We start from the raw sequence: 20,873 nt of genomic DNA, 5'->3' as shown, positions 1-20,873 counted from the left end.
AGACATGCACCAGTTATAAAACGTTTAATGATATAGATAGATAAACCACATGTGGTAAATGAATTGGTCATATACAAGAAAAAAAGAACATTAGAATACCTGAAGTTCATTCTTAACCTCTTTGTTCTTTATCCATATCTTGCTCTGGTTTTGTGGATCAACCAGCAATGGGTAACGAGCTGCTTTCGTAACAATGATCCCATTCTGGATCGACAACTCGTCATTAGGCAAACCTTGTAGGTTCCATTCACCAATTGTAGGAATGTCAATTAGCATTTCTGTAAGGTTCAAGTTGCTGGCAAAGGGAATCTTACGAGTATTCATTTCTTTCTCCCAATCCCTCAAAAGCAAATTACGGAACTCTTGATTAAATGGCCCTGAATATGATAAAAAGGCAGTTGCCAACAGTACATCACCTGAAACAACAAATCAAAAACATTAGCAGTTCAGGCTCTTTGCTTAATATCTCAAAGCACGTTAATAACTTCAGAGTTCTTTTGCACTTCCAAGAGAGGAAAGCAACAGTGTGTAAAATACTTTAGTAGAGGGAAGAAGGGTTATAGATGTGAAGCGAACATCAGCACCAAAATGATACAAAAAAGCATCTTTCATTACTTCAGTACATCCCAAAATATCTGATAATGATGAGTTCTTGCTATAACAATGCCAATGAAGGGATATGAGTTCAAAGAAGATTTACTAGAATGATACCAGGTATGAAGGATTTTGGATACAAGGAAAGATTCAAGAGACTGGGCTTATACTCCTTGGAGCAGAGAAGATTAAGTGGTGACCTTACCAAGGTGTCCAAAATTATGAGCAATTTTGACAGAGTAAAGAAGGATATTCTGTTTCCACAAGTTGGTATGTCAGTAACTAGGAATCACAATTTCAAGACTGTCAGCAGGCGAGCTAGGAGTAAGATGAGGAGAAACTTCTTTACTCAGAATGTTGTTAGAATTTGGAATATCCTGCTTGGGAGAGTGGTGGAGGTGGATTCCATAGGAGGTTTGAAAAGAGAGCTGGATATATATTTAAAAGTGATTAAGTTAGAGGGCTATGGAGATAGGGCTAGAGAGTGGGACAAGCTGGGAGTTCTTTCAGGAGCCAATACGGACATGATGGGTCAAAAGGGCTCCTTCTGTTTTGCAAAATTCTATGACGCGATGATAATCCAGCGATAACTCCTGTGCTCGTCATCAAAATAGTGGTATGGGCTCTTTTACATTCACTTGAGGAGTTGGGAAGGCTTTGGTTTCATGTTTTCTCTGACAATAAACCTGTAGGTGCAGTTAGAGAGCAACTGCATTGATCCGAACACAACAATCTGCAAGACACATTCTTAAAGTGAAGGAATTAATCCAAAGACTTTTTAAAAGATAGTTCCTACAGGATCCTGTAGGAGCATTTTTCCCTGTTAGGGAATGAAGACTTGGAAGGCAGACAGGTGGATGTTTATTCATGCAGAAACTGGTTAAAGCAGGGAGAGGGCCAAAGGAACTTCCCTGAATTGGCCTTGAAATGCAAACTCAATTATTCGCTTAATCTTTGGCTCAGATCAGAAGGTAGGTCAATCACACACTTTAACATGTACAGTAAAAAGCAGTATTTTTATACATTTCTGTATAACGATGATTATATACAATGTAACTATAGTGCTTCCTTCCTAATCCATCCATCCAATCCAGTAAAACACCTAATCAATGACAGACACCCGTTTGACTAGCCTCAGCTTCCCATGATTTCACATTGTTTAACAGACTGTATAATCTCTAGGCTTTGGGATCTTTTGATGCATCCTGTTCATTCATATTCCAAAGTTTACTGCTGTACTCCTTCAGGCCTATCAGGCTGGCTTTATTTGTAGAAAGGGCATCTCATGCGCTGTCTTTATGAAATTCAGTTATTACTCATACATTGCCCACTATCCTAATTATGTGCACAAAAATACAAAAGACAGTTAGTTCCAACTAGTTCCTGTAATATTTATAATATTGATTTTTGTTACGAAGTTAGTTATAAAGTGTAAGGTTAACTACAGCTTTTCCTACTCTTAGTACTTTGAGCTGTAAGCAATCTATTTTGTTCAGGGCGCAGGATGGTATTTCCTGAAGCTAATTAAATTTCACATCTAGGTCTAAATACCTTTTCTTTAATACTTTATTAAGCATTGGTTATATGTTTTTTTTTAATGTTAAAACTATCCTTATGATTCCCAAGGGAATTTATAAATAGCCTATTGCAGAGTAATTCATTTCAAAGAAACAACAAGAAAATAACTTCAGCTGTTGTTCTAGTAATGACTTAAGGAGGTGACTGGAGTTATTTCATGCTTGGTGTTCATTCATTCACTGGACAATTACTCTTCCTTTGTGAGGGCTATGATTAGTTGCTTGACTATTTTAGAGACATGAGTTGAAAAATGTGGTGCTGGAAAAACACAGCAGGCTAGGCAGCATCCGAGAAGCAGGAGAATCGACGTTTCGGGTATACCCGAAACGTCGATTCTCCTGCTCCTCGGATGCTGCCTCGCCTGCTGTGTTTTTCCAGCACCACATTTTTCAACTCATGTCTCCAGCATCTGCAGTCCTCACTTTCTCCTATTTTAGAGACATGCCCTTACCAGCACTGTCTGGAATGGGTTACTCATGGTCTTGATGTAACTTTATTCAAACATGTTGCCATTTTCTTTAATTAAAGGCTGGAACAGACTATTAGTCTTATTTATCCCCTATCAGCTATCGTGTGTGTTAATTCTCAGGCAGGCTGCCTCTGTTTGTTTGGCAGCCATTTTGTGTGAGCAGACATGGGCCATTTTGTTATGAGTATGTACAGTACACCCCGACAGATGCACTTTGTGAATTGGATTTCCAGTTCAGTGAAGAGGGAATAAAAGCAATTACTTAATACCCCAGCTCTGGAATATCTTGAGTTGCCCCAAAGTAATGTATATGATGCACCACTGAAACGGTTCAATTTAGGACTGGTGGAGAGAAGAAAGGGCTCATTCTTAAGCCTCGCATCTTAGTTTTCTGTGTCTATAATCAGTAGACAGAGTGCCCAATCAGAGGTAACACTTAAAAGGCTGGTGCTAGAGCTTATGTCAGAGGTCTTTACATGCCAGACAGGTTTGTCAGGGAGGTAAAAACAATAACTGCAGATGCTGGAATCCAAATTCTGGATTAGTGGTGCCGGAAGAGCACAGCAGTTCGGGCAGCATCCAACGAGCAGCGAGGGCTCATGGGCTACCACAGAGTAGAGAAGACAAAAGTGTCAGGTTTCTTCAATATGACTCTGCCCTCACCCACAACCAATCCCAGCCAGGGTACTCAGCATGATATTTAAGATCTGAAGCAGTTGCAGGACATCAACAATGGAACGACTCCTCTTTCCTTCCTTACCCTCCTTTCTCCCAGTTCAAGAGTCAACTGTTGCTGAGCAGCCTCCAGACCATAAAGATAACTCAGGCCAGGTAAATCAAAGGCATTCCCATCATTATTCTCCCCCACAGCCATCACTCGCCCACACTCCAGACCCACCCAAATTACTATACAAATCATTTTTGCAAACTGCTTCTTGATTCATATCTGCACAGCATACACTGTGTAAATGCAGCCTTATTCTGGAATAACAGCCTGAGTTGATACTGGGTTGAAGCTAGAGACTCTCTAGAAAACAAAAGTCTCACTTCACTTTGTTCTCAATACAATTCAGTTCTTCATGCTTGATTTATATTTATAGATCTTAGCTCCAATGCAAAGCTGAATGAGCACTAAGCCTGCAGTGAGAATGAACCATTAAGCTTATTACAGTGTGCTGACCTTAAATTATATTCAAAACTTATGATAAAGCTGCTGTTGAAATAAAATCCATTGTGCATTGATTAAAGAATGCTGCTTTGTTGTTTAATTTTGTCAATTGCAGTGCCAGTTTAGTACACCATATTGATTAATTTTGCAGTGTCCATTATCTAGTGTGCCCAATTTTAATGATTCCAATCCAATTAATATTTCTCCAGCAAGATATTAATATTCATGTTATTGATTTTACAATATTATGAATTATATTATTCAAGCAATTTTTCCCTAAGTTGTTTGGTAATGCTGATCTTGAGAATTGTTGAAAAAAATACATGTTTCCAAGCTTTCCATTTTGCACTCATCTGGACAAGTCATAAAAATACCAAAGTAAAAGGCAAAATACTTTATATTATAAGGGAGGTGAGTACTAATTGATTGGCAACTGAAGTCTAATTGGTACAGGTTTTACAATGGATAATGCACCATTCAATGATGATGAAAAGTTTGTTTTTGTCTGTTTTAAACCTGCTGAGTTTAAAATTTAAACAAGGCCCGAGTATTACCGATCATTCATCAATAACCATGTATTATCCATGGCAACACCTGTACTAGGGTCCACATGCCAACTAAACAGCAATCCCTTTTAATAACGTATAAATCTTGATTTTTCCCTAAATTGGTCTTCTTGCAAATTGTCCTGACTGTAAGACAAAAACTTTTACCAAATGTATATTTTCTCAGCAATATGCAAGTAATTTCTTTTCAAGGTTCTGTCAAGAAATGCAGTAGAGAGAGTGAAGCACTGTGCTTTTACATGTGACATACCTATTTTCCAGAAGGTAGCAAGAAAACACTGTATGAGTACAAAACATAATTCAGTGGTCAGTGAAGTGAGTTCTTACCGACAAGGCGTTTGGTCTGTGCTGAGAACTCTTTACTTTGTTTAGTCCATCGTTCTTTTTCACCTGCCAGCCCACTGATCAGAGTGGAAGCAGTCTGCATCTTGTGTCGGCAACGTCCGGCATCCTCCAACAATGCCTGACAAGAAGAAATGTTTCAATTGTACGTCACACTAACAAGCATGAATAACCTCAGCTTCATAATACTACCAAACACCAAATAATCTCCTAAAAACATTATGCCATGAGCAATCGTTGCTGTTTCGGGTTGTATGAAGTAGGCACCATATCAGAAGCCCAATGTTCAGAGTTCATCTAAATAATTCTGACAAACTGGGAACTTTGCCATTACAAGTTTGAGATATATGTGTTTGTAAAGACTGTGGTCTCTCCTACTAATGACATGATCGTACAGATAAAATATGTGAAAGCGATGGTTGTAAAGTTAAAGTCAAATGAAATCTGAGACATTCTGACTAGTAGACATAGAAGTCCCTAAAGCAGAGTATATTCTGCACTCTGGCATTCTTCAGAGCTTCATCCAAGTATCACTGTCTCCACAGAGGTTAATAATGTTTAAAAAGAAATTTAAGTTTCCAGTCATCTGCTGAAAGGAAGACAGACGACTTTAACACAAGACTAGAACTAAATTTGTGTACGGTTAATAAAAGGGAAATAAAAACACTCTATGTTGTGATATGGTCTCTTTAGGTACTAGGGGTGGAACCTCATAGGGGTCTGAGCAATGTGGACCAGGGTGAGATTTGTGGCAGAATTAGACAAGAAATCCATTGAGGCCAACCTCAACATAGAGAGCATCTTGCTTTATCCTTTATGCATTTCACAAGCAGCATGGCAAGTTTCTCACTAAGCAGCAACAAGTTGCCAACTAAGAGGGACTATTACTTTTTACATATCTGGTAAAAGGACAAATTTACCTCATTAATATTTAGCTTCCCATCATACCAAATGTGCCAAATAAGCTGGACATCAAAAATTCTTACAAGGAAACCAAAGCAAGTATCTGACAAATTCAGCTCGCAGTTCGCTCCACAGTCTCTCCATGCTGGACACCAATGACTTAGAGCACTTTCCATGAATGGTGGTCACATGTATCCCACATCCACGGATCTAATACAGGCCAGCCTCTAGGAACTCTCACTCTACATCTACCATCCACATACAGGACGTTTCTGCACTTCAGTGTTGCACTGACAACTGTTATTGCAATGCTACCCAAGGACATTATGCATTCACAGTCTGGAATGTGCTGCATTTCTCTTACAGCCCACACACTCTATGCTTATTTAGATATTCATAACATGGCTGCAATAGTTGCCTTGCTTTTGTGAGGTTTGCCTTCTCAGCCAGAAATGCCAGGCTCATAGTACTGCTGTATTGCCTTGCCTTTTGGTACAGGCACAAGACAGGAAGCTTGTAGTGATTGTCAGTAGATCTCAGTCAGCTCTGGTGGATAGACTTCTGTCATGGCATCCCAGTACCATAAGTCAACGGCAGCCTCCAATACCAGTTCAAAGGGTTGAAAAAGGTAATTCAGCCACATGGGGCAGTTGTGACGAGAAGTTGAAATCAGGAAACCCACCACCTGTCTTAACATTTCCTCCTCTATCAACGACTGTTTTCCTCCTTGAATGAAAGACAGGTAGGAATTAAGGGAGATGAAAGTTGGTAACAACAACTGAAACTTTTAGCGTAGGTGAGTGGTTGCCTGAATGAGTGAATGGGCAGCATAGAGAGCATGCAGGGTTAGTGTTATCAGGGGTAGTGGTGGATGGGAGAGAGTGACAGAAGGTGAAGACTTGGTGGGAGGTGGGTACAATGATAGACTATGAGGCTTGGTGGGAGGTGGGTACAGTGATAGACCATGAGGTTTGGTGGGAGGTGGATACAGTGGTAGACTATGAGGCCTGATAGGAGACTGGTACAGTGATAGACCATGAGGCTTGGTGGGAGTTGGGTACAGTGATAGACTCAGAGGCATGGTGGGAGGTGGGTACAGTAGCAGGATGAATTGAGCAAGTGCTATCAGGGAGAAAATGGGTGGCACTTACACTGGCAGAGTGGAGAAGATTGACCTTCTTCCTTCTTTGGGCAAATCTACAGACAGCTGAGAGAGCTTTAACCTAGGTGGCACGGACAAGGCTGGCATGATCTGGTGTTGTAATCTGCACTGATGGTACTTCCAGCCTGTGTACCACCCCGTTCAGCAGGACATCCAGGAATCTTCCTACAAAGGCAGGTGATTTCCTCTTCTCTGCCATGTTCGGGATAAATGTCAGGAAATTAGCTTTAAACTGATTGTGCTTATCAGGGTGCCAAATCACCTTTTAAAAATGGCACAGATGCAAGGGATGCCAGTTAATACCAGGATATCTGGTAATGGCAAGTTATTCTGGGAGCAGCGCATGGTAAAATGGGGTTAGGCTCGGATATAATGGATCGCATAGGCATGGGCTAGGTAGTTAATACAGCCCATTTCTTCTTGATTTCCTTTTTGATCCATGTATGCAGTTTCCTCCTGGGCTTAGATTTGTTATCAGGTTTGCCAAGCATTTGTTAGTTCCACATGTTTAATGTCTTTGTGTTGTCCAAGGCCCATTTTATGTAAATTTGAGGTTGCATAGACATCACTTGCGCTCCAAAGCATAGTCACCTCATGAAAAATTCTCATGGTTCTAAAGTTCTTTAACTCTGGAGTCTTCAGACACACTTCACAAATATATTTTATACTGACCTAGAAGCAGACATTCAAAATTTCCAGAACCTGTCTAAGGTGATTCACGGATCCCAGAAGCTTACTTACATTAGTTTCCATTTTCAGTCAGATAACCTTTAAGCTCAGAATTGTTGATCAGAAAGAGCTCTCTCTTTTCAGCTTGGCTATCCCTTAAGTCAACTCACTGTTAGAGTCCCTCAGTTATTAAAGCTTTTAAACATTTTAGGAGTACAGAAAATTTCATTGAATTCTGCACGAAAGAAATGTTCAGCCAGGGTCCCGAGAAACCTAGAACTGAACCTTAATTTGGTTTTCAGCTAAGTCAGAGTCACTTAGAATTTCCCCATGAGATCTAATGTGTTTTGTCGGCATATCTTAAAGTGTTTGTTGAGCAGACAGAGAGTGGTGCATGGCTTTGATGCAAGGCTCCAGAGGTAAAGCACATTAGAACTAGAAGAATTCAGGCTCAAGGGTGCGAATGGCACCTAGCTGAATTGGAGTCTCTTCAAGGAAATTTGAAGGGATAATCTTGTCAAAAGTAAATGGAAGAATCTCAACCCTTATAAATATCTTTGGAACAGAACCCTGACCAATTGGTTAATGTTCCACTTTTTGATAAATATGTGACTTAAAGTCTTGTGAGCTTAAGTCGAACAGGTGCACAAGGAAACTTGAGTTGAGAAATTTAGCTTGGATGACAAGTAACTGTGTTCATTGTACTTTTAATATTTTTAATGGAACTACTTAAGATCTCATGTAATTACTAGTATTCATGTTCTTTGATTTTTGCAGAGTATTGTTTTTAAACAGTGAACCTTATGGCTTCATTACTTGGGTAAATATCTGGGTTTTCAGATTTTCAAAAAAACTTACAATTCCTTACCAAGATCATAAACATGGCTGATACTTTAAACCACAACACAGAACATTGCCTTTCCACTATTTGCATAGACTTATTTTATACAAACCTAGAAGCAGAAATTCAATATTTCCAGAATCTGTCTAAGGTGATTCATAGATCCCAGGAGTTTACTGATGTTATTTTCCATGTCAGCCAAAGAACTTTACATCTCTGAACTATCTCTTACAGTTTTTTTCTGCCAAAATTTCTTTTTTTAGACTCATTTTAACTCTTGCGGTATTTTCAAATCAATTGTGAGCTTCCATCTGTATTCCTGAGTAGTTCACCATTGTGTCTTGCTGTCTATGGTGCTCTCTTTTCTCTGGCTCCTGATAGAGTAACTTGTCTCAGAGTTTTAGTGCTATCTTAGAAACACTTCTCATTTTAAACCCGATCTTCATTGCAATGTGAATAACATGAGCCTTGTATCCAAACAAAAATGCTAATTCACTATTTTTGAAGCATAATTTTAAGTTGACGAATAAATGATGAGTTTAAGGTACAACTGTTTACAGCCCAGTATTGTCAACATTTTTCTGAGACTTTGGAGACTGCCAGTCTAGCCACTATTGGTCCCTCTATCAGACAAAAATTGAGTTTCTTTACTCTCAAATAGTACACTCACTTTCCGCTCTGCATCCATAGTAAATGAATGCATTAGATGGTATTAGTTTGTCACAAGCTTTACTCACTAGGATGGCATCTTTTGGAGAAGCACTGGAGGCTCACATCAACGCTACATACTTAGTTTTCAACAGCCAATTTTGTGCTTTTACATGCCGAGTCTAATGTCAAAAGGAACATTATAGAACATAGAACATAGAACAATACAGCACAGAACAGGCCCTTCGGCCCACGATGTTGTGCCGAACTTCTATCCTAGATTAAGCACCCATCCATGTACCTATCCAAATTCCGCTTAAAGGTCGCCAATGATTCTGACTCTAGCACTCCCACGGGCAGCGCATTCCATGCCCCCACCACTCTCTGGGTAAAGAACCTACCCCTGACATCTCCCCTATACCTTCCACCCTTCACCTTAAATTTATGTCCCCTTGTAACACTCTGTTGTACCCGGGGAAAAAGTTTCTGACTGTCTACTCTATCTATTCCCCATATCATCTTATAAACCTCTATCAAGTCACCCCTCATCCTTCGCCGTTCCAACGACAAAAGGCCGAGAACTCTCAACCTATCCTCGTACGACCTATTCTCCATTCCAGGCAACATCCTGGTAAATCTTCTCTGCACCCTCTCCAAAGCTTCCACATCTTTCCTAAAGTGAGGCGACCAGAACTGCACACAGTACTCCAAATGTGGCCTAACCAAAGTCCTGTACAGCTGCAACATCACTTCACGACTCTTGAATTCAATCCCTCTGCTAATGAACGCTAATGCACCATAGGCCTTCTTACAAACTCTATCCACCTGAGTGGCAACTTTCAAAGATCTATGTACATAGACCCCAAGATCCCTCTGTTCCTCCACCTGACTAAGAACCCTACCATTAACCCTGTATTCCGCATTCTTATTTGTTCTTCCAAAATGGACAACCTCACACTTGACAGGGTTGAACTCCATCTGCCACTCCTCAGCCCAGCTCTGCATCATATCTAAGTCCCTTTGCAAACGACAAATGCCCTCCTCACTGTCCACAACTCCACCTATCTTCGTATCATAATTAATTGTATCATTAGTCTCCTTGAATTATATTTATCTCTGACACTGTCTCTCTCGATATTCTGAGCAACATTTGTCTTTTCATTTCTGTTTCTCCCTCAGCATAATTAGCGTCCTGTTCATTACTGATCTGCTTAACACACCTATATCTCTGGGTGCTTGCAAACAAAAGTTTGCTGTCAAACTTGATTTTGTGGAACTATTGATAAATATCAGCCAAAAAAGTGTTGCCCTTATTTAAAAGCTTTCTAGGTGGGGCCTGATCCCCGAAGAAATATTATTTTTAAATTCCCTCATTAACAACACCTTTCTAAGATTTTCAAAATACCAATGCAGTTTCATAGCTCAGCACCACCAAATAAAACACCATTTTTCTGAGCAAATTTCATAAAAGTCGGTTTCTTTGGATTGCTAAACCTTTGTCTGTAAGCTTCTGGGACTAACTCAAACACAGTCAATACAACAGCCTTAATTGTATCATAGTTTGTAGACTTCCATGAGAAAAGATTAAACAAATCTCCAATACTCTTCCCATCAAAACAGTCTAGTAATACCATCAAAATTAATTTTAGCTATAGTAACTTTATGGCAATTTTCTCAAACAGTACAAATTCATTGCTACTCCTTCCTCACTGAATTCAGGCATTAGGCAAACATTTCTTGCCAATTCTAATCTAGGATTTCAATCTGACCCATTGTCAAGCCTGCTTACTGCTTTTTATTCATGTAATCAAAATCTTCTGAATTTGCAATTCATTCTTTTTCATTTCTTCTTCAAAACTGTTTTTTACCCTCTTTTCAGTATGTTTCCCGTTTAAAAATTCAAGTCTCCACACTTTCATTTCCCATTGTTTTTCCACTTACCTCTCTTTTGAGTTCAAGTTTTCTTTCCATTTCTCTTCTTCCTTGAACTCACCACTGCTTTGTCCTCTTTTTCCAAATCATATTGTTTCATTTGTAATTTAATCCGAGACAGTTCAATCCAGATTTTATCCAGATTATCTTTTTCAAGGTTGTCATTTATACAAATGACTTTGATGAGAATATGGAAGGCATGTTTAGGAAGTTTGTGGATGACACCAAAATTGGTGGCATTGTAAACCGTGAAGGTTTTCTAAGGTTACATGCAGATCTTAATCAAATGGGTAAATGGGCTGAAAAATGGCAGATGGAGTTCAATCTGGATAAATGTGAGGTATTGCACTTTGGTACAAAAAACAAGGGTGGGGCTTATACAATTAATGGTAGGGCCTTGGGAAGTGTTTTGAACATAGGAACCTAGGGGTGCAGGTACATAATTCTTTGAACTTGGCTTCACATATGAACAAGATGGTTAAAAAGACATTTGGCATGCTTGCCTTCATTGCTCAATCCTTTGAGTATAGGAGTGGGAAGTCATGTTGAGGTTGTACAGGACATTGATGAGGCCTCTTCTGGAATATTGTGTGCAGTTCTGGTTGCCCAGTTTTGGGAAGGATATAATTAAGTTGGAGACAGTTCAGAAGAGATTTATCAGGATGTTGCCGGATATGGAAGGATGGAGTTGTAAGGAAAGGCTGGATAAGCTGAGATGTTTTTCACTGGTGCATAGGAGATTGAAAGGCGATCTGATAGTTTATAAAATAATGAGTGTTATCGATAGAGTTGATGGTCGTTGTCTTTTCTCTAAGATGGGGGCTTTCAAGACCAGAAGGCACATCTTTAAGGTGAGAGGAGAGTGATTTTAAAACGACATAAAGCGCAAATGTTTTACACCGAAGGTGGTTTGCGTGTGGAATGAACTTCCTGAGAAAGTGGTGTATGCGGGTACAATTACAACATTTAAAAGACATTTGGATAGATCCATGAATAGGAAATATTTGGAGGGACATAGGCCGGAGGCAGGCAGGTGGGACTAGTTTAGTTTGGGATTATGTTCGGCATGGACTGGTTGGACCAAAGGGTCAATTTCCATGCTGTATGTCTCAATAACTCTATTGAGCCAATACCTCCAATATTTCTCAATGTATGACCATCTATTTGGAAATATATTTCAAATTTCTATGCTAGTCTTCAAATTAACACATTTTTAATTGTTGCAAGGCAGTTAAAGGCAAGATCTTTCTTTCAAGAAATGTTCTAGCAATAGAAAAGCCATTTCAACTTTTCAATAAGTACAACAAATGTCAAAGTGAAATCTTGTCCGTTTAAGTTCTGACCAAACCCAATGTACCTGTCTCAGCCTGTAGATTTGAAACCTTCAAGACCACTCAATTTTGTATGGTCGCCATGGAACCTGAAGAAAAATCTGAGCTTCCAATTCATCGCTGAGAAAGGATGTCACAACATGATTTTGTTTTCAACACTTTAGTGGAACAAAAGACTTGAAGCACTATTGACCGAACATTATCTTTGGTGGCAACTGATACTGTATATCCCCAAAAATAATCAGTAGTAATTTTCTTTTGGCACGAATTTACTTTACATTTTACATAGACATTCAATTCTCTCTGAACTATTCCAAGAATAGCTTCTGAAGATTTACATCTCTTTTCCCTTTTCAGGGACTTTTAATCCTAGAACACAGTCTCTCACAGTGAGGTTTTCTCCCCAAAGATTATTTTTCTAGCAAAAGTTAAATGAATCGTCCAATCTCATTTTAACTCCTCGTGAATTTAGCCTTTTCAATCTGAGTATGAGTTCCCGCCTGGATTTCTGTACGGTGAACCACAGTGTCTTAGAGTCATAGAGTCTTAGAGATGTACAGCACGGAAACAGACCCTTCGGTCTAACCCATCCATGGCGATCGAATATCCCAACCCAATCTAATCCCACCTGCCAACACCCGGCCCATATCCCTCCAAACCCTTGCTATTCATATATACCTATCCAGATACCTTTTAAATGTTGCAATTGTACCAGCCTCCACCACTTCCTTTGGCAGCTCATTCCATACACGTACCACCCTCTGCGTGAAAAAGTTGCCCCTCAGGTCTCGTTTATATCTTTCCCCTCTCACCTTAAACCTATGCTCTCAAGTTCTCCACTCCCCCACCTAAGGGAAGAGACTTTGTCTATTTATCTTCTCCCTGTCCCTCATGATATCATAAACATCTATAAGGTCACCCCCCAGCCTCCGACACTCTAGGGAAAACAGCTCCAGCCTGTTCAGCCTCTCCCTATAGCTCAAATCCTCCAACCCTGGCAACATCCTTGGAAATCCTTTCTGAACCCTTTCAAGTTTCACAACATCTTTCCGATAGGAAGGAGACCAGAATTGCACGCAATATTCCAACAGTGGCCTAACCAATGTTCTGTACAGCCGCAACATGACCTCCCAACTCCTGTGGTACTCAATACTCTGATCAAAAAAAGGAAAGCATACAAAATGCCTTCTTCTATCCTATCTACCTGCGACTCCACTTTCAAGGAGCTATGAACCTGCACTCCAAGGTCTCTTTGTTCAGCAACACTCTCTAGGACCTTACCATTAAGTGTACAAGTCCTGCTAAGATTTGCTTTCCCAAAATGCAGCACCTCACTTTTATCTAAATTAAAGTCCATCGGCCACTCCCCAGCACATTGGCTCATCTGATCAAGATCCTGTTGTAACCTGAGGTAACCTTCTTCTCTATCCACTACACCTCCAATTTTGGTGTCATCAGCAAACTTACTAACTATGCCTCTTATGCTCACATCCAAATCATTTATATAAATGACGAAAAGTAGTGGACATAGCACTGACCCTTGTAGCACTCCACTGGTCACAGGCCTCCAGTCTGAAAAACAACCCTCCACCACCACCCTCTGTCTTCTATCTTTAAGCCAGTTCTGTATTCAAATGGCTAGTTCTCCCTGTATTCCATGAGATCTACCTTGCTAAACAGTCTCCCATGGGGAACCTTGTTGAATGCCTTATTGAAGTCCATATAGATCACGTTTTGCCCTCATCAATCCTCTTTGTTAGTTCTGCAAAATACTCAATTAAGTTCGTGAGCCATGATTTCCCATGTGCAAAGCCATGTTGACTATCCCTAATCAGTCCTTGCCTTTCCAGTTACTTGAACATCCTGTCCCTAAGCATTCCCTCCAAGAACTTGCCCACCACCAATGTCAGGCTCACTGGTCTATGGTTCCCTGGCTTGTCCTTACCACCCTTCTTAAATACTGGCACCACATTAGCCAACCTCCAGTCTTTTGGCACCTCACCTGTGACTATCAAGGATACAACTATCTTAGCAAGCGGCCCAGCAATCACTCCCCTAGCTTCCCACAGAGTTCTCGGGTACGCTCGATTAGGTCCTGGGGATTTATCCACTTTTATGCGTTTCAAGACATCCAGCACTTGCTGCTCTGTAATTTGGACATTTTTCAAGTTATCACCATCTATTTCCCTACATTCTCATCCATGCTAGCCAGATATCCCAACTTAACCTAGTCCCACCTAATCTCTCCAAACCCTTCATGTTGATATACCCATCCAGATGCCTTTTAAATATTGCAGTTGTACTAGCCTCCAGCACTTCCTCTGGCAGCTCATTCCATACATGTACCATCTTCTGCGTGAAAAAGTTGCCCCCTTAGGTCCCTTTTATATCTTTCCCCTCTCACCTTAAACCAATGCCCTCTAGTTCTGGAGTCCCCCAACCCAGGGAAAAGACTTTTTTGATTTATCCTATTCATGCCCTTCACGATATTATAAACCTCTATAAGGTCACCCCTCAGCCTCCGACATGCCAGGGAAAACAGTCCCAGCCTATTCAACCTTTTCCTGCAGCTCAAATCCAGAAATGCATGCAATATTCCAACAGTGGCCTAACCAACATCCTGCATAGCCGCAACATGACCTCCCAATTCTGATACTCAATGCTCTGACCAATAAGGGAAAGCATACCAAATGCCTTCTTCTCTACCCTATCTACCTGTGACTCTACTTTCAAGTGTATAAGTCCTGCTAAGGTTTGCTTTCCCAAAATGCAGCACTTTGCATTTGTCTAAATTAAACTCCATCTGTCACTTCTCAGCCCATTGGCCCAAATGATCATAATCCCATTGTAATCTGAGGTAACCTTCTTCACTGTCCACTACACCCCCAATTTTGGTGTCATCTGCAAACTTACTAACTATACTCTTATGCTCCCATCCAAAGCATTTACATATTTGATGAAAAGTAGAGGACCCAGCACCGATCCTTGTGGCAGTCCACTGGTCACAGGCCTCCAGTCTGAAAAACAACCCTCCACCACCACCCTCTGTCTTCTATCTTTCAGCCAGTTCTAAATCCAAATGGCTAGTTCTTGTTGCTTATAGCTGATCTCTCTCTCTTTCTCTATCTCTCTCTCTACAAATTTTCTTCTATATTGGAAAAATAGATAGTTTAAAGCAAAACTATTGACTGATGTGACTTTGGAGACTCAGTCTATCCATTGTTGGCAAATATTCTGCAGCCAATGTCTCCAAATACGTCCACCTTGCACCTTCATTCCAGTAAAACGATCTTTTGACACTTTTAAGCTAAAACAATCAAATCATAGATCATATCAACATCTTCATTTTACATTAAATTAAAGACTTGTCAATTCATTTCACCAACATCCTGTTAGATGTTCAACATAATCATCTTCTGAATCCAAATTATTTCCAAGTTTAATGATATCTACAATTTTTCTAATTTTACCCTGTACACCAATGTTTAGGTTATAATGAAGAGCAGGGATCCTAATATAAATTCTTGAGGAACTCTTCTTCCTTCCCCGCTTCTGAAAAATCGCTATCCCAAAACATTATAACCTTCCTAACTGTCAGACAAGTAATGTTCAACTGTGATCAGTACAGATGTGTTTTGTTGAGTGTGTGCTTATCAGCAGATGAGATCTTTGATGGTTGCCTTTAACCATAAGATTACATGGACTTAGAAGCAATGTCAGCACAATTTCATAGATGAAAGCGGAATGGAATCAAAATTAAATTATGATTGGTTTTCTCCCCCTCTTAAGCCCAAGGCAGTGATGTATTATTTGATCTAAAGCTTTAATTTTTAATCCAATCACTTAATGAATTGGCCACTGCACTGTATAAATCCTGTTTATTTTTTAGTTTCAAATCTTAGAAATAAATCTGCAGCAAAATCCTTTAAGATGAAAGCAAATGTGGGCTCTATTCACAAAACATTCAAAGTGTGGGGAATTGTTGTTGACCAGAGACCTAGGGGTTCAGGTACATAATTCTTTGAAATTTGTGTCACAGATAGACAGGGTGGGTAAAAAGGCAGTTAGCAGACTTGCCTTCATTGCTCACAGCATTGAGTATAGGAGTTGGGCATCACGTTGAGGTTATACAGGATATTGGTGAGGCCTCTTTTGGAGTACTGGTGCAGTTCTGGTCATCCTGCAATAGGCAGGATATTACGAGATGTGAGAGAAATGACTTACCAGGATGTTGCCGGGAATAGACGGTTTGAGTTATAAAAATAGGCTGGGATTTTTTTTCACTAGAATGTAGGAGATTGAGCGTTGACTTTATAGAGGTTTATAAAATTATGAGGGCATAGATAAGGTAAATAGCAAGGCTCTTTTCCCTAGGGTGGGGAAGTTCAAAACTCAGGTGCATATTCCTAAGGTGAGAAGAGAAAGTTTTAAAAAGAACATGAGGGCAACGTTTTTTTATACAGAGTGTGGTTAAGTGTGTGGAATGAACTCCCAGAGGAAGTGGTGGATACAGATACAATTACAATGTTTAAAAGATATTGACATAAGTACATGAATAAGAAAAGAATATGGGCCAAATGCAGACAGGTGGGACTAGTTAGTTTAGGAACTTGGTCAGCATGGACGAGTTGGACCGAAGGGTCCGATTTCATGCTGTATGTGTCTATGACTCTACTTCACTCACATATAACCATACAAGGTAGAACGAGATAAAAAGGGAAGGATAGATGTCACAACTTATGAACTTCTGGAAAAAACGCAAAGTGGTTAGTAATAATTTAAGTGATTTTGAATCCAGTAAGTCATTGACATGGGTGGCTCAGTGGTCAGCACTGCTGCCACACAGTGCTAGGGACCTAGCTTCAATTCCGCCCTCGGACGTCTGTCTGTGTGGAGTTTGCACATTCTTCCTATGTCTGTGTGGGCTTCCTCCCATAGTCCAATGATGTGCAGGTTAGCTGGATTGGCCAGGCTAAACTGCCCATAGTGTCCAGGGATGTGTAAATGAGGTGGATTAGCCAATGGGAATGCCGGGTTACGGGTATGGGGTGGGTCTGGGTGGGAAGCTCTTTGGAGGGTCGGTTCAGGCTTGGTGAATCAAATGGCCTGCTTCTGCACAGCAAGGATTCTGTGAAGTCAAGGATCAACTGGGAATCTGTCAGTCGCTGATCTTGTAACATTCCTGGGAGATGGGATGCAGACAGATAGTAGTCAAAAATACAGCAATTATCTCTGTATTCAGAGAATGTATCCAGTTTCATCGGTGAAGACAGATTCTTTCTGGAGACCTTTGACAGAGTAAGAAATGAAAAGCAGGCCTTCAAGCTACTAAAGCCTGGAGCTGCTCCTCTCATGAGGTTAAGACAAAAACTGACTTTGAATCTCAGAGCTTAAACAATCCAACAAGCTCTGATTTTAGTGATAAAGGCAGACGTTTCATGTGCTGACGGCACACTTCAATAGGCTATTTGCAAGGTCATTAAGTTTAAAGTGTAGCCTTACCTCTTGTATCAGAGTTTCCTTGCAAGTTGATGAGATAACTGTGAAAGCACCAGCACCCAGTTTAGCAATAATGAGTCTGTATGTTTTCCTTTATCTCCAGATCTAACTGGAAGCAAATGGCCGGTCTATAAGACTTTTGCTCGGCTGAAACGTTTATAATATGCAGGGTGTTCAAAAGCCTTTCGGAATGGATCGTGTGGTCAGCCTCAACCACATCAATAGTCCAACAAGGTTATCCATTTTTAAACAGAATAGAATTTAAACACAATAATATAGAAGAGAACATTTTATTGGGGGAATTTCTACTCACGTCCACTGGCCATGGCACTATATAAGATCTTTGCTATATTGTGGAACAGCTTCACAAATTGGAAATCACCATATGGGCTGGAATACTTTGTACAATAGTTGGGTTGCTTCCAATGAATCAATTCATTCTTATTTATTAATACTGATCTTTAGAGAAGCTGTTTACTAGAATGAGTGCTGGAACATATCAGTTGATATTAAGAGTCAAACCACATAATAAAGGGGCTGGATTTATTTGCTTGTCAGGTATAGCAGACTCCTTTTGATGAATTATCACCTCAGAGAAAGTTGCAAAATTTATCTATAAAACCACATTAGGATATTTAAAATATCTGAAAGAATTATTAAATAATGTGGAATTGATGCCTGTAACAGCTGATGCCCATGTGAGTCATGAACTCGCAACAGACCAAACAGATCAAAGGGCTGTTCTCTCATTAGAGAGAGAAGACTTGTGGTGGTTTACCCTGAGGGTCATCACAGCTCAGAGAGTGGAGAAGCTGAGAGAAAAAAAAAGAGTCTTTTATGGTAATTTCAGCCGGAACATGAATTAAACCCACGCTGCCGGCATCACTCTGCATTCCAAGCCAGTAGTCAGTGTCCCCCCAAAAATAATTTCCACATCATGGCATTATTGTTAGAAATTTTCTACACAAAAGCAAGGGTAAGATATTGTTTCTCTCACCCAAACTATTGCATACATTTTGCAAACAATAAACAATGACTCTAATTATTTAATACTCACTTGTTTCTCTGCCATGGCCTTGTCATAGGCTGCCTGTACAATATCCAGTTCGGTTTGTTTAGCATCTAATTCTGCTTGTGCCTTCTGAAGATCTAACATGGCTATAGCCAGACGATTTTCTTGGATTGCCAAATTAGCCTAAAATAAATATGTATGCATTCTTAGTTATGATTTCAAATCATTATAAGCTGTTGACTTCTCTTTCCTATAAAGATTCTATATCTATTGCCTACAGTTAAGGCAATAACTTTCATTGTTTTATGACACCATCAAATATTTCCACTTCACTATGATGCATGACTTCTTTCTTTCTTGCCTGATGTCAAATCCTACAATTTAAGAGCACACATTAATGTTGGCTTCTGCCAAAGCCTCTGTTCTCCATTCCCTGTCAGGCCATATTCTCAAGCTAGCCAGACTGTTCATAACCGTGTCATATTGTACAGTTCAAAGCTGAGTTTTAAAATACATACCTTATCCTTCAATTAGATCACTCACATCACTCACAATACCTTTGCAATATCATCCATCTCCAATCCTACATGTTTTTGATCCTGCTAGGAGCGGCACAGTGGCTCACAGCACCAGGGATCCACGTTCAATTCCACTCTCGAGTGACTGTGTGGTGTTTGCACATTCTCTCCACGTTTGCTTGGGTTTCCTCTGGGTGCTCAGGTATTCTCCCACAGTCCAAAGAGATGCAAGTTAGGTGAATTGGCCATGCTAAATGCCCCCTCTAACAGGGTTACAGGGATAGGGGGGAGGGGGGAGTGGCTTTGGGCAGGATGCTAGGAAAAAGTGAGGACTGCAAATGCTGGAGAGTCAGAGTCGATAAAGTGTGGTGCTGGAAAAGGCACAGCAGGTCAGGCAGCAACTGAGGAGCAAGAGAGTCAACGTTTCGAGCATACCCCTTCTTCAGAACTGGACAGGGAAGGAGGGCTGAGAAATCAATGGGGGCATTGGGCTAGGCGAAAGGTAGGTGGGATAAGTGGGTGAAGGTAAGAGGTGATGGTGATAGGTTAGTGGGGAGTGTGGAGTGGATAGGTGGGAAGGAAATTGGACAGGTAGGTCAGGTCAAGAGGGCAGAGCTGAATCAGATGGTTGGATCTGGGATGGGTGGGGGGAGGGGAGATTTGGAAACTGATGATTTCAATGTTCATGCCGTGTGGTTGTAGGCTTCCGAGGCAGAAAATGAGGTGTTCCTCCTCTAATTTGCGGGTGGCCTTGTGTAGGCAGTGCAGGAGCTCCAGAATGGATATGTCCTCCGGGGAGTAGGAGGGGGAGTTGAAGTGGATGGCTGTAATAAGTGGGGTTGATTGGTGCGTACTGACCAGAGATGTTCCCTGAACCTTTCCATGAGTTTGCGCTTGATCTCTCCGATGTAGAGGAGACCGCATCGGGAGCACTGGATGCAATAAATGAGGTTGGAGAATATACAAGTACATCTCTGCCAAATTTGTAGCTTTAAGCGCAAGCTTGCAGAATGGCTCAGGGAACATCTCTGGTCAGTACGCACCAATCAACCCCACCTCCTACAGCCATCTACTTCAACTCCCCCTCCTACTCCCCGGAGGACATATCCATTCTGGAGCTCATGCAGCTCCACCTTCCTGTGGACATCCACTTCAACTCCCCCTCCTATTCCCCGAAGGACATGTCCATTCTGGGCCTCCTCCACCACTTATACAAGGCCACCTGTAAACCCAAGGAGGAACACCTCATCGTCTGCTTCAAGAGCCTACAACCACACCGCACGAACATTGAATTCACCAGTTTCCAAAATTCCCCTCCCCCCCCCACCCCATCCCAAATCCAACCCCCTGACTCAGCTCTGCCTTCCTCACCTGATCTACCTGTCCATCTTCCTTCCTAATTATCCACTCCACACTTCCCACTGACCTATCACCATCACCTCTTACCTTCACCCACCTATTACCACCTTACTCCTAGCTCCACCCCCCATTTATTTCCAGTCCTGAAGAAGGGTTATGCCTGAAACATCGACTCTGTTGCTCCTCAGATGTTGCCTGACCTGCTGTGCCTTTTCCAGTGCCATGCTTTCTCAACACTGGGTGGAATTATGTTTGGAGGGTCAGCATGGACTCGATGGGCTG

The 20,873-nt window shown here is 40.9% G+C and overlaps 1 protein-coding gene across 2 annotated transcripts in view; it reads right to left on the bottom strand.

Moving 5' to 3' along the window:
- The window catches only part of dnah5 (dynein, axonemal, heavy chain 5), a 352,727-nt gene that overhangs the window by 65,556 nt on the left and 266,298 nt on the right, over window positions 1-20,873 (bottom strand). For both annotated transcript variants that reach the window (XM_072575131.1, XM_072575132.1), the window contains 3 exons: window positions 18,760-18,897; window positions 4,703-4,838; window positions 100-416 (listed from right to left, as the gene is read on the bottom strand). In XM_072575131.1, the coding sequence (XP_072431232.1) occupies window positions 100-416; window positions 4,703-4,838; window positions 18,760-18,897 (591 nt within the window). The remainder of the gene's footprint in view (window positions 1-99; window positions 417-4,702; window positions 4,839-18,759; window positions 18,898-20,873) is intronic.

This window comes from Chiloscyllium punctatum, chromosome 8, assembly GCF_047496795.1.
Source record: "Chiloscyllium punctatum isolate Juve2018m chromosome 8, sChiPun1.3, whole genome shotgun sequence".
Taxonomy (NCBI): Eukaryota; Metazoa; Chordata; class Chondrichthyes; order Orectolobiformes; family Hemiscylliidae; genus Chiloscyllium; species Chiloscyllium punctatum.
Note: the sequence above shows the minus strand (reverse complement) of the source record. Positions and strands in the feature narration are given on the sequence as shown.